General features: G+C 36.8%; 1 protein-coding gene across 13 annotated transcripts in view; it reads left to right on the top strand.

The window, feature by feature from the left end:
• Positions 1–13,323, top strand: part of gabrr3a (gamma-aminobutyric acid type A receptor subunit rho3a) — a 32,151-nt gene that overhangs the window by 17,156 nt on the left and 1,672 nt on the right. For 12 of the 13 annotated variants that reach the window (XM_079599614.1, XM_079599606.1, XM_079599607.1 and 9 more), the window contains 8 exons: positions 626–791; positions 1,819–1,931; positions 6,520–6,587; positions 7,030–7,253; positions 8,581–8,663; positions 10,388–10,525; positions 11,950–12,102; positions 12,703–12,896. In XM_079599614.1, coding sequence (XP_079455740.1) covers positions 649–791; positions 1,819–1,931; positions 6,520–6,587; positions 7,030–7,253; positions 8,581–8,663; positions 10,388–10,525; positions 11,950–12,102; positions 12,703–12,896 — 1,116 coding nt within the window. In that variant the 5' untranslated portion in view covers positions 626–648. The remainder of the gene's footprint in view (positions 1–625; positions 792–1,818; positions 1,932–6,519; positions 6,588–7,029; positions 7,254–8,580; positions 8,664–10,387; positions 10,526–11,949; positions 12,103–12,702; positions 12,897–13,323) is intronic. The other variant, XM_079599609.1, reaches the window with a different exon arrangement.

The raw sequence follows: 13,323 nt of genomic DNA on the forward strand, positions 1-13,323 counted from the left end.
ACAGCTAGAGGTTACTCAAAATGCGAGTGATTTGTGAAAGTCTCTGTAAACACACATGAGACTACTAACAATGTTAGGTTTATGTTGACGGACATGAGAAGACTAGTAATTTGTAGATTTCTTCCGTCAGAAATTCTAGGGTACTATTCTCAAAAAAGAGGGCTTGTTGCTTTTTTTAACCGACCTGATGGTACAGTTAACTCTGCTTGTGATGCACCTCCCCTTCCCCATGGAGTTTATAGGTTACTGAAAGATTTCAGCAGCTGCGTGTAAGAAGATTAGGGAGGAATTAACGTCATTCCTTTGTCATTATAGAAATAAATTGATATTTGGTTATAATCAGCGGGAGGGGGATGGAGGGAGAGCACCATGTCAGAGAAGCAAACAGGCTTTTAGGCAGGGTGGGAAACGCAGACCGCCAGGCATACACACACAAACACGCATGCACAAAAGTGGAGCTCAGAGGATTTCACATGGCACCATGTAACATGTGCTGCACAGTGTGGATCTAAGGGTCGTTACCGTGTCGGAATGGGCGACACTTCCAGATGGAAAGGATGCTGGGTAAGGAACTCCAGAGAGTTAGACTGATCCCACACCATCTCTCTGTTTCTCCTCACATCAGATCCTGGACCTCAGGCCTCGGCCATGGACTTTGCTCTCACGACACTGAGGCTGATGTGCCTGGCCTGGCTGTGGCCCGTCGCCCTGCTCAAAGGAAGCAACACGCAAAACCAGCGCAGACACAAGGACGTCTACCTGGGTGAAAAAACACGGCACAAACATGGAGGGTGAGGATACTTTTGCTAGCTTCTTGCGCTCGTTTCTTCAGCTCCTAAATGCGTTTGCAGAATGCTGTTGAAGATTGAACTTCACTTTGTATATTATCAATCAGCCATATTCTGTTTAATTTAAATACCCATGTCAGTCTGGTTTACACTCCTGGTCTTGTTTATTGTGGTCTCATCCCTGTGGATTGATGTGTACGGGTTTATTTGAAGCGCTGTGTTATGACCTGCAATTTGGGGTTGTTGGATTGTGTGTGTGTTTGTATAATTAATTGTGGATAAAGGAACTCTGTAATTAGAGCTCATGGTTGAGCTTGGTATGTGAGGCAAAAACAAAAACAGCACTGGGTAGTAATTTAGTCTTTTAATACTGATCCGGAGGTAGGTCATTCTCAGGTAACAGTGCCATTTGTGGCAGAACGTTTTTTTTTAGAGGGATGGATATTATTTATGTATATTTATTATTAAATATATTCTTCATAAAATCCTAAATATGTGGTTACAGTACCAGTAATATACCAGAGTACACCATGTATTGTTAACGCCAAACCTTATCTGTGAAGAGTTACATTTCTATGTTACATTTTTATATGGTATATTAAGGTTGAACTATTGAGCTTGGTGAGGCCAATGTAAGTGTGAATATAATATAACATTAAAAAAAACCCATAATAAATATTGTTAAAGGGAAACTTACATCTGCTTGTGGCAATGTTTCTGTTATGTCACTCTTTGGAATATGATGTCAAAAAGGCTAAACGCACTAAATCTATCAAATAATGTGACTGTTATTATATTAGTAGTAAAGTCATGGAGACACAAATAAACCAGGCAGGGTCAAATCAAATAAGATCTGTGATCTTGTTCCATACTGAAGTGAAATTAATGAATCTAAACAACCCTCTCTTGTTTTAGTCAGTGCTGATTATTAATAGAATGTAACCAAAAACTTGTGTGAACAGGTTTGTTTTTGCTAATGTCTGTTACATCATTAAAATAAACCTTCCCCATTTTGTCTTCTTTCAAACAGACGAATAGACTTCAAAATGAAGAAGTCTGACAGCACCAAATCTTTGCTGATTAAATCCGAGCAGCTTTTGCGAATCGAGGATCACGATTTCGCCATGAGGCCTGGTTTTGGAGGTGAGGGAGTTCTGTCCTTTCAAAAGGCTCTTATGTATTACTTTTGGCTTTGCAAAGTTGGTATTGACGGTTGTAGTCGTAAAATACAAACGTGTTGCTTTACTGAGCATTATGTGTTATCTTGGTCTTTATTGTTTATTTGAATGATTTTGGGAATAATCTTATTCAGCACAGTTGGCACAAATAAATGGCGGTGTAACATATAACTGCAACACTAATACAGCACAGAGAGGCACTACAGATGGGACAATTTCAATAGAGAGTGAGAGGAAAAAAAGAAACCAATGATGTGATGAACCAAAAATCTGCTGATGGGAATCGTGATGCGGTTTTCTGATGGAAAGCACATACTCCACACTATGAAAGCCATTTATGTAAGCAGCAGGAAATGACCATAGATGTTTGTTGAAAATCTTGTTGTTTTCGTTTTGGTTATAGATCATTTTTGTAAAAATAGAATCATATTTAACACTATTCTCTGAAAATGTCTCATTCTCACATGCATTTTAAGCTGCTTACTGTCTATGAAACATGCTGTGCCGATAGAGATATCATCCATACTGCTGCACATGTCCATTCTGAGATACCTCACAGAATGGGGTTAAGCACTGTGTTCTGCCTCTGTTACACTGGCTGAACTCAATATCAAGAGCTTTAAAAGTCACAGTGGGGCAAATGACCAGAATGTGACTCTGGCGCTGATATTGTCAAAAATAGGTTAGAATGTCATATGTGGTATGTCCAAATCAGAAAGAAAAAAAAACACTCTGACCCAGATTGTTAGTAGTGCCAAGCAGACAATACACTGAGGACAGATGTGTTTTATACACAGTAATCTGGATTATTATTCCAGTCTCTCTCTGAGAATGCCTGACAATGTAGCTAAATCTTACAGGCTAGCTAAAGGTTGCTGTTATTAGAATACGAATATAGAGTGACGTGCTGTTTTTCCAATCAAATAATCATCTGTTCTATTACAGAGCCCCTAAAGGGACTTTGGGATGGGATGGGAGAAAAATTTGCATTCTCTAGCAAAATTTTGCATTCCCTCGCAAAACGTTTGGGTTCTCTCGCAAAACCTGTTGTGAGCTCTGACAAACCCTTTCTGTTTAATGTCCCACTGGCAGTGTTTCAGACAGCTCCTTACGTTGACAATGGAGCGGTTCATAGAGTTTAAAATCTGACTTTTCTCTCAGCCGCCTGCTCATAGAGACCAATTTATATCTCCCATCCCAAATGTTTTCCACCACCATGCCCAATTTAGGTGTTCCATAGTATGATATGTTAGCCTGGTTGATACCAGACCAGTTGTAACTGAGAGTGGATCTGGGGAAGGTTCATTCACAGCCCATTTCCAAAGGCCTCTGGGTAGAAATTGGATAGAAATAAAACCAATCAGAGCTATCGTCATTGTCTAAAATCCAGCCTTTGTGATTGGTGCCTCGATTTTGAAAAATTGGAAATGGGCTCTTGGCCAGACGGACTTGCAGAGCAAATCTCAAATTTGCCGGAAGTTCGTCAGGGTTTTCCCAGGCTAACGATATGTGATTTTGGGTCCATTTAGGTGATGTTCTGGAAATGTATTTGATAAGCATTGAAACATTATAATGATCATGTGATCTTATAATGTTTCAATGCTTATCATGCAAAAGCTTTACATATAATGATATATAGTTACTGGTTAAAACACCTAAAATACACTTTACTTTATATTCTCTTAAAAATAAGGTTCCAAAACAGGGTTTTCACTGTGATGTCATAGAAGTACCATTTTTGGTTCCCCATAGAACCTTTCAGTAAACCGTTCTTAAAGGGGTGGTAAAATGCCATTTTCACAAGATGTAAAATAAATCTCTGATGTCCCCAGAGTGTGTGTGTGAAGTTTTAGCACAAAATACGCCACAGATATTTTCATATAGCATGTTAAAGTTGTCACTTTTTGAGGGTTTGCGAAAACGCACTGTTTTGTGCCTGGCCCTTTAAATGCAAATGAGCTGCTGCAGAGGGCGGGGTTTCAAGAGCTCGTGTGTTAGTAGCTGCGATTACCTCACGCAGACACACTAAAATGACAGAAACTGTTCTGCCTTTAATGTTAAAACGGAGTCAGACAAAGATGGAGAGACTCAAGAAGAAGTGACAACATGTAGAATGCAATGTCTCTGAATGGTTAGTTGATGAATTTATGTTGCTGATGTGGAGTTAACTATCTTCAATTAGCATATTCTGTCATTATAATATATAAATCGCTTGTATAGGAACTGTTGTGAGATGCACACAGAGTGACTTTCTATTGCATGTGAAAAGATGGATGCTAAAGTTTGAGCTGACTCACAAATGTACACTTATACAACAACTCTTCCTCTTCTCAACATGGACTGCGTGTTCCCGGGGGCGGGGTTTATGTACATTTTAGGGGTTTATGTACATCAGTAACCATTTTAGGGTTACTGATGTCACTAACCCGGGAGGAATGTCGTGTAGTCCATACCAGCCATTTGTTGTAGTCCTTTTCTTTAAAAGCATATATCTTCCTTTGCTTTGAACTTTGAGCGTTGTAACTTTGCAGATGCTCTTTATGCTCAAACAGCAACATTACACACTAACTAAAGTTAGAAAAGTGAAATCATACTTTACCACCCCTTTAAAATAACCTTTTTTTTGTTTGTAAAGAAGATTTTAATAATCATAATAATCATAACATCAATGGATGTTAAATGTTCTTAATGGAACCATTTTTTAAGAGTGTATAAAAATATATTAATTTTTTCAATTTAGAATTTTGATGTGGATTAAAAAAAAGCTATGTAATATACTGTTTAGCATGGTACTGAATGATTTACAATGGTGTTTACAAGGCACTCCAAGGTACTTCAAAGAATACCGTGGTATATGTCCAAAAAATGGGTAGTACCATGATACTTTTTTGTTATTTTGTGTGCTAATCCCTACATATGAACACAGAGATGGAGCTTTATTTGAGTCCAGATTAGGGAACATCAGTCGTGCTGGTGGTTCTCTGAAAACAGTGAGAGGTTGATAATCACACGGAGTCATGTGCGCCGAGTTAAGTCTCTGTGTAGGAAGCTTAACATCTCTTTTCAGATTGTATTTGGTTGATGACAGTCATGAGACGACCATTTTAACATTTGACACAACTGACACTTTATATATAATTTCTGAAAGTTAGTCAATGAAATGTTATTATATAGAATTTATACTATTTGACCTGTTTAGTTTGTAGTCTGAAAGAGAATTTACGAGCTATAAAGCCTGTTTAGATGTTTTTGCAGAGATGATTCAGTGATGGATCTTCTGTTCTATGGCTCAGAGAGAATGCAACTGGTCTCACTCCATGTGTTTGTTTAACGTGGTGCAGATGTGTTGGATCTCTGTGTAGAGTGGAGAGATTGATGTGTTTATGTTCAATTATCTGAAGAAAAGCAGCTGACACAAGAATGCTTCATTCAGATAGATGCAACTATGATAGTTAAACACAAGTTTGCCATGTCCCTCTGCTATGAGAATGCAAATTGCATAGTCATTCTCTCACAAATATTTACTCATTTGATTTGCTTACTGCCTCCACTGATGTAAATAGGTGGTAAGATGGACGAATTTGAAGAATTATGAAGAATTTGATTCTTCAAGGTTACATTAAAGGGATAGTTCGCCCAAAAATGAAACTTCTGTCATCATTTTACCCACCCTCATGTTGTTCCAAACATGTATGAGTTTCTTCTGTTGAACACAAAAGAAGATATTTTGAAGAATGTTGGTAACCAGAAAGTTGATGGTAGCCATTGACTTCCATGGTATTTTTTTCCTACCGTCAACTGTCTGGTTACTAACATTCTTTTAAATATCTTCTTGTGTGTACAACAGAAGAAAGAAACTCGTACAGGTTTGGAACAACATGAGGGTGAATAAATGATGACAGAATTTTCCTTTTTGGGTGAACTGTCCCTTTAAGAGGTCAGGAATCATGAGAATATTTTGATCGGCAATCAAACCTCACTGGTCATGCTGAATGTTTTGATTCACTTAGAAGAACCAGTTCGAGCTCGTAAGAGTCATTTGCTCATGCCGTGAATCAGACTTCACTGGTCATGCTGGATGTTTTGATTCACTTAGAAGAACCAGTTCGAGCTCGTAAGAGTCATTTCCTCATGCCGTGAATCAGACTTCACTGGTCATGCTGGATGTTTTGCCCTGAATAGCAGGCAATACATTAAACTCAATCGCTTACAGTTTTTTTTTTTATGGAACGGATTCTGAATAAGAATCAGTTTCGGTGCATCTGAATAGCAAAGTTCAGGTCATTTGATTTGGACGAATTAGATGAGAAATTGTTTGTTTCAAACTGACTTTAGTATATCTGCATGTGCACATACAGTATACGAGACATTGTTGAGATCTCTTCTGAGACACTTTTTGTCTCACCAGAAAAATGAGAAGCAGAAGACTAAAAAGTCGCCATTTATCATGCAATTGAGACGCAATTGAGATAATAAAGAGATGAGTTGTTGTTTTTATTCTGTGATCTTCCTTCAATTCTGACTGTTTCTTTTCCGTTGTTGACACTGGCTAGGTTCTGCTATTCCAGTGGGCATCGATGTGCAGGTGGAGAGCATTGACAGCATTTCAGAGGTCAACATGGTATGTGTCTGCTCTTTTATAAATTACTTTTAACCTTTAACCTGTTGGTGGGCTCTGCACACCCTCAACTCCTATTGCCAGTCATACATCAAGCTTAAATCCTCGACAATTTAAACCGATTGGATTCACAACTGAGGCAGAGGGCAAATGTCAAAACCATCACGCACGCAACAAAGACTATGAACCTCCAGAATAGCATGCTAAATAGACATGTTCAGTTGGGGTACATATCCTGATGTACTCAAGTCAAACCCTGTTTTTAAAATCTAAGCATTTTATTTTTCCTAAGTGGCAAATAGCACATAGGAAGTATGAGAATTATGTAATGAAAACAAATGTTTGGCAACAGGCATAATCATATATACACAGTAGCATTCAAAGTATAAAGGAGTGGCTTATGCAAACTGACACAATCACTTTTTCATGTGTTTTGTGGGCATAGGACTTTACCATGACCTTGTACCTTAGACATTACTGGCAGGACGACAGACTGGCCTTCCCCTCCAGCAGTAACAAAAGCCGAACATTTGATGCTCGGCTGGTGAAAAAGATCTGGGTGCCAGACGTCTTTTTTGTTCACTCCAAGCGTTCTTTCATTCATGACACCACAATGGAAAACATCATGCTCAGAGTCTATCCAGATGGAAACATTCTTTACAGCGTCAGGTAACACATGAAGCCACTTTCCTGAAACCAGATGTTTTTACAAGAGCTGTGAAAGTAGCGATTGCCCTGAGGCATTTCCCTGTGTTTACATCCAAATATGACAAATCATTAAATAACCCTCATGTCATTCCAAACCTCCAAGACTTTATTATTTCTGGTGAACTTCTGAAGAATTTCCCTCAGGACTTTTCTGTACTACTACAGTTCATAGTAACTTCAGCTTTAAAAGGAGAAAAACAAAGTCTTCAGAAGTCATACAAGAGCTTTGTGTAAATATACTGAGATCTCAGTAATTCAGTCATATTCCCGTTCAGTGAGCTTTTATCTTGAGAACTGCAGTCAGTGAGAACTCAAGATCTGAGTCATTAAAAAAAACAATTTTATTAGCGATTCTTTTCAATGAACCAGTTGAATCAGCTCACACAGTGGACTCATTTAGATAATTATGATTCATGACTGTTCTTTTGAAACGGTTCATTCCCGTGAAACTGAATTGGTTCATGCATTGGACTGCACTTTTGTTTTGTGAGAACACAATAATTTGGCATAATGTTGCCGTTTTTATAGCAAATGGCAATAATTTTTTTTGTCGATTCACTAACCAAAGCTGTATTATGACTTCAGAAGGTTTGGAATATGGCCTTTTTATTGCCATCTCTGTTATTGGATGAAATAATAGTAATGTAATTGAAATGTCAATGTTACTTTACTTTTTATACTATTATAGTTCTTATTTTGATTAGCTTTCAGTTTTATATTTTCAGTTATTTTAATTTAAGTTAAATTTTTTGAAATTTTTTGTGCTTTTGACATTTTTGTTAGTTTTTCTGTTTGTTTGTTTTCAGTTAGTAATTTTAGCACTTATTTCAGTATTTAGTCAAGTTTTTCATCTAATATTTATATTTGATTTAATATCATCTTTATTTCAATAATAAAAAAAATATTTGGTTAGCATATCAACACTGATCACAATAGTACTTTTTTTTGTTTTAATAGTAGGTTAATTTGTGTGCAACCAAATTCCATTTGTTTTCTTTACGTGACAAATAAGGTGTGTTTTTCTTGTAAAGACTTCTGAATAGTTGTTCAAAAATCTTTTTCCCCAAGAAGTACCAGCGTGCACTGCAAGTGTAGGCTTGTGTAAATGGTCAGGTTTGCCTGAGCCAATTCATGCGTATGCTGGATCAGTTTTCACTCCAATTCATCTCAATTGTTTCTATAATTTGATGTTTTGCTAAGCACGGTATCACATGTCTCCATTTTAAAGGGACATTTTCAGTCTCTTTGTAAGTGATTTGTTAAGACTGCACTGAATTGTGAATTGCAGAATCACAGTGACGGCTCTCTGCTCTATGGACTTCAGCAGGTTTCCTCTAGACACACAGAACTGCTCTCTGGAGCTGGAGAGTTGTGAGTATGACCTGTGTTTGAACGCATGTGTGCATGTACACTGAACAGTAAGTACTGTCAACAAAGTACAAGGAAATAGTTAGTCAAAGCACTTCGCTCTCGGTATACCTGTAAATATATCATAAATGTACTGTTTGTTAAAGAGATGGTTCACCCAAAAACGAAAAAATCTGTCATTTCATTCCAAACCTGATTGATTTTCTTTCTCCTGTAGAAAACAAAAGGAATGTTCACACTGCTTGTACAAAGTAAACTTTACTGTCATATTTGAAATCAACGTGTTGAAACAAAGACTTTTAAACTTTCTATTCATGAAAGAATCATGAAAAAAATATCAGTTTCCACAAAAATATTAAGCAGCACAACTGGTTTCAACATTGTCAGCCTATCAGAATGATTTCTGAAGGATCATGTGACACTGGAGACTAGAAAATTATGCCGAAAGTTCAGCTTTGCCATCACAGGAATAAATTACATTTTATTATTTTTAATTGTAATTATTTTTCTCAATATGACTGTTTTTAGTGTGTTTTTGACCACACGAACACAGCCTTAGGCACAAGAAACTTCTTTCAAAAACATTGAAAAAAAAAAAAACTTTTATTGTCCTTTTTGTAGCTTGACAGCTACTGGTTGGTCACTATTCTCTTTCATTATATGTCAGAAGAGCAGCATAAATATTCCTGAAAACTTTTCCTTATGTGTGAAATGGACAAAAGAACATCCTACGTGTTTGGAACGACATGATTATTATGATGACGTAATCTTTATTTTTGGGTGAACAACTTCTTCAATAGAGTGCAACAGTCGGGTTCCAGAGGTAAAAACTCCATTCATTTTCACTATAGAGACACTGTATGAACCTTAAAAGACAGCCTTAGTATGAGCAAGGAAGTTGTTAATCGGTAGCATTTGCTTCTGTTGAAGCCGTCAGCCGTCAAATAATCGTCTTTGACAATGGAATTTATGGTGGAAAACCTACATAACCCATGATGCTGTACAGAAAATTCCACCAATCATAAAGAGTCGAAACAAGCAAGCCACGCCCACTTACATAAAGTAATAGAGTTGGTCTCCCTACACTCAAAATATTTAAATATTCCAATGCTTATTTTGCAATAAACTTAAAATATATTGTATAATACTGTATATATAATACATTTTTACATGCATAGTTTTACATTTCTCCATCGTTTTTATGTGATGTAACCTACACAGTCTTGGAGCTTTGTATTTTTGTCCGATTTTCAAATACTTTTTTGCTTCAAATCAAAGTTTGTAATGTTATGATGTACCTCGTAGCTGGTTGGCTTGGTAACGCTTTAACAAAGACTTTTTTTGGAAATCCCAATGGGAGAAATTAATGAAAAAAAAATACTTCTAATACTGAAGAAGTGGGCGGGCACTGTTGCACTCTATAGAAGTTTCTGGATTGCAAGTGGTTTATCATATTAGCCTTCTTTATTTACTCGCTAACAACAGCCAACAGTCTTATTTAATCTGATTCATTGTTGCAGATATAAAACAATTGCCTACAGTATCTCTGTCTCTTTCACACATGACACAGAATTACATGGGCCTCAGCTTCAGAGGAGAGACGACGGAGATAGTTTTGGATGCTCTGTGTTTTCTCCTCTGAGGGGTGCCGCCCATGTATCTTCAAAGAGAGTTTGCTGTCTCACACATCCCTACTCCCCTTCCCACGTCTCTTTGCTCTCTTGAAGACGCGTACAATGAGAACGACCTCATGCTCTATTGGAAGAATGGGAACGATTCATTAAGGACTGACGAGATTGCACTCTCGCAGTTTTTTATTGAAGAATTCCACCCTTCCTACGGGCTAGCCTTCTACAGCAGCACCGGTATGTCTGCTTCACTTCCTCCTGCATGCTTTTATTACCGTAGAACCATGAGGCTTATCACAGCGAACCAACGTAGAGTCCAGAGAATGAGATATCCCAGCATTCTTGGCTGAAACCTTTGGATATATGCAGTTCTTCTTTTGCCTTAGATTTCTTGGGTTATTCTCAGGTTTCTCAACCTGTTTCCCCAAATCTTAGATACAAGTTGTGACTAACTTTGGGATTTAAATGTTTAATATTAAACATTTTAATAGAAAACATCAAATTCAGTTTTGGAGTTAACAAATACTATACACTACTGTGCAAAAGTTTAGGGTAGGTAAGGTGTTTGTTGTTGTTGTTTTTAAAAAAGAAATGTATATTTTTAATCAGCAAGGGTGCATTAAATTGTTCAATAGTGAGTAGAGACTTTTACATTGTTACAAAATATCTATTTCAAAAAAGTTTCCACAAAATTATTAAGCAGCACAACTGTTCTCATCATTGATAATAATGGGATTTTTTTCCTGAGCAACAAATCATTATATTAGAATGATTTCTGAAGAATCATGTGACACTGAAGACTGGAGTAATGATGCTGACAATTCAGCTTTGCCATCACAGGAATAAATTACATTTGAAAATAGAACTTTGTAATACTATTTCACAATATTAGTGTTTTTACTATATTTTTGATCAAATAAATGCAGCCTTGATGAGCATAAAATACGTATTTCATAAACATTTAAATATTGTTCCCAAACTTTTGAATAGTAGTGTATGTGTATGTATGTACAGTGTGTATATATAAAAATAATCCATTATATTTCTTATAAATTTTTTTTGTGCCAACCCTGTTTTCCTGAAAATACATTTATTTATTTATTTATATTTTAAAAGTTATTTAACTAAATCATCTAACATGTATAAAATTGTCACTAAGTTCATTATTCTATTAAATATATTAAAAGTACAATCCCTCTCTTTTTTCTTTTTCTGTAATAAGGTTTAATATTGTAATATTTCTTTATTGCATTGATGGTTCCATAAAGAACCTTAAACATCCATGGCACAAAGGTTCTTTATAGTTGAAATGATTCAAATGTTCTTCATAATAAGAAAAAAAAAATGGTTCTTTTAAAGGCGCAGGTTCTTTGGGGAACCAAAAATGGTTCTTCTATGGCAGGGCTCTCCCGGAGGGTCACTGTCCTGCAGAGTCCAGCTTCAACCGCAGTTAAACACCTGAAGCAGCTCATCAAGCTCTTAGGACATACTAGAAACCTCCAGGCGGGAGTGTTGGAGCTAAACCCTTCAGGACAGTGGCCGTCCAGGACCGAGTATGGACACCCCAACACTGTGAAACCCTTTTGGAAACGTTATTTTGAATCTTTCTTTCTTGTGCTCAGTATCTGTTGTAAATGTCCTGTACTCTCTGTTTCTATCAGGCTGGTATAACAGGCTGTACATAAACTTCATCCTCAGGAGACACATATTTTTCTTCATGCTGCAGACGTACTTTCCCACAATGCTAATGGTCATGCTCTCCTGGGTCTCCTTCTGGATCGACAGGAGAGCTGTACCGGCTCGTGTCTCTCTAGGTAAACCTCGTCGTTTTAGATTCCGATCCATTAGCAACCATGGTGATTACATTTAAGAAACTGTATCCTGTTTATTTGTTCTATTGAACTGGTCTTGTCTCAACGTAAAGCCTGTGACGGGCAGTTTCTGTCCAATCGCCCCAGGTGGGTTTGTAATGAGCTGTGTGCGTTTTACTGTGTCCTTTCTGGTTGTAACAAGCACAAACCGGTTTAGAGAGAACAGAATTAAATTACCTCAAAAATATCTTGATACTCAGCAGGCGTTAGACACCCAGCCAGGAAGTTGCCCTTTTCACACACGTCACTGACATCATACCACATGCCCACAGAGAGTCACAATACTGTCTTCCTGTGTGTTTTCTTAAGAAGAATTGTTGCATGTGAGATAAAGCAAATGTGTACTGAATATCATACATTTCTCACACTTTCATTTCCTTTTACACACAGTTTGACTTCCATAATCTAGGGGCTCTTGTGTGAAATGTATTAAATGGAAACATTCTTTGGTTGAACTTTTTAATTTCCTCTTAACTGGAAATTCCTCTTAACCTATGGCTGCTCATAAAACCGCTTCTCTTTCCCTTTATTTTGATCTCCTAGGAATCACAACCGTGTTGACCATGACTACTATAATAACGGGCGTCTCGGCATCAATGCCTCAGGTGTCTTATGTGAAGGCGGTGGACATCTACCTTTGGGCCAGTTTCCTCTTTGTTTTCCTGTCGGTCATCGAATATGCTGCCGTGAACTACTTCACTACGGTGGAAGAGATGAAAAAACTTCAGAAAGGAAAGGTCAGGGTCACACACTGATCAGAGATTATATATGGGAATATTTGCTCTGCTAAACTGTGACCAAGACTGAATATTCACTTTTAAGTTATACGTCGCCCCCTATGGTCATTTTAAGGCAACACAAATTCATTGCGATAACAAATGTTTACCATCGTAACCATGGTTTCTGTCAAAATACTACAATAATCATTTATAAGTAATATAATATAAATATATTAATAAATTAACAAATAAAAAGTAATTGGTGGTACAAAACTTTACCTTGGTAACCATAATTTTCTGGCAATATAAAATTAATAATTCATATTTATAATAATTTTAATAATTCATTAATTATAATTGTTTTATTAACTAAATCAAAACATCTTAATTAGAATTTAATTGTATTAACAAAATTAAACAAAATCAATCAAAAATAAATCTTGAA

Source organism: Phoxinus phoxinus (genome assembly GCF_949152265.1).
Source record: "Phoxinus phoxinus genome assembly, chromosome: 23".
NCBI classification, from domain to species: domain Eukaryota; kingdom Metazoa; phylum Chordata; class Actinopteri; order Cypriniformes; family Leuciscidae; genus Phoxinus; species Phoxinus phoxinus.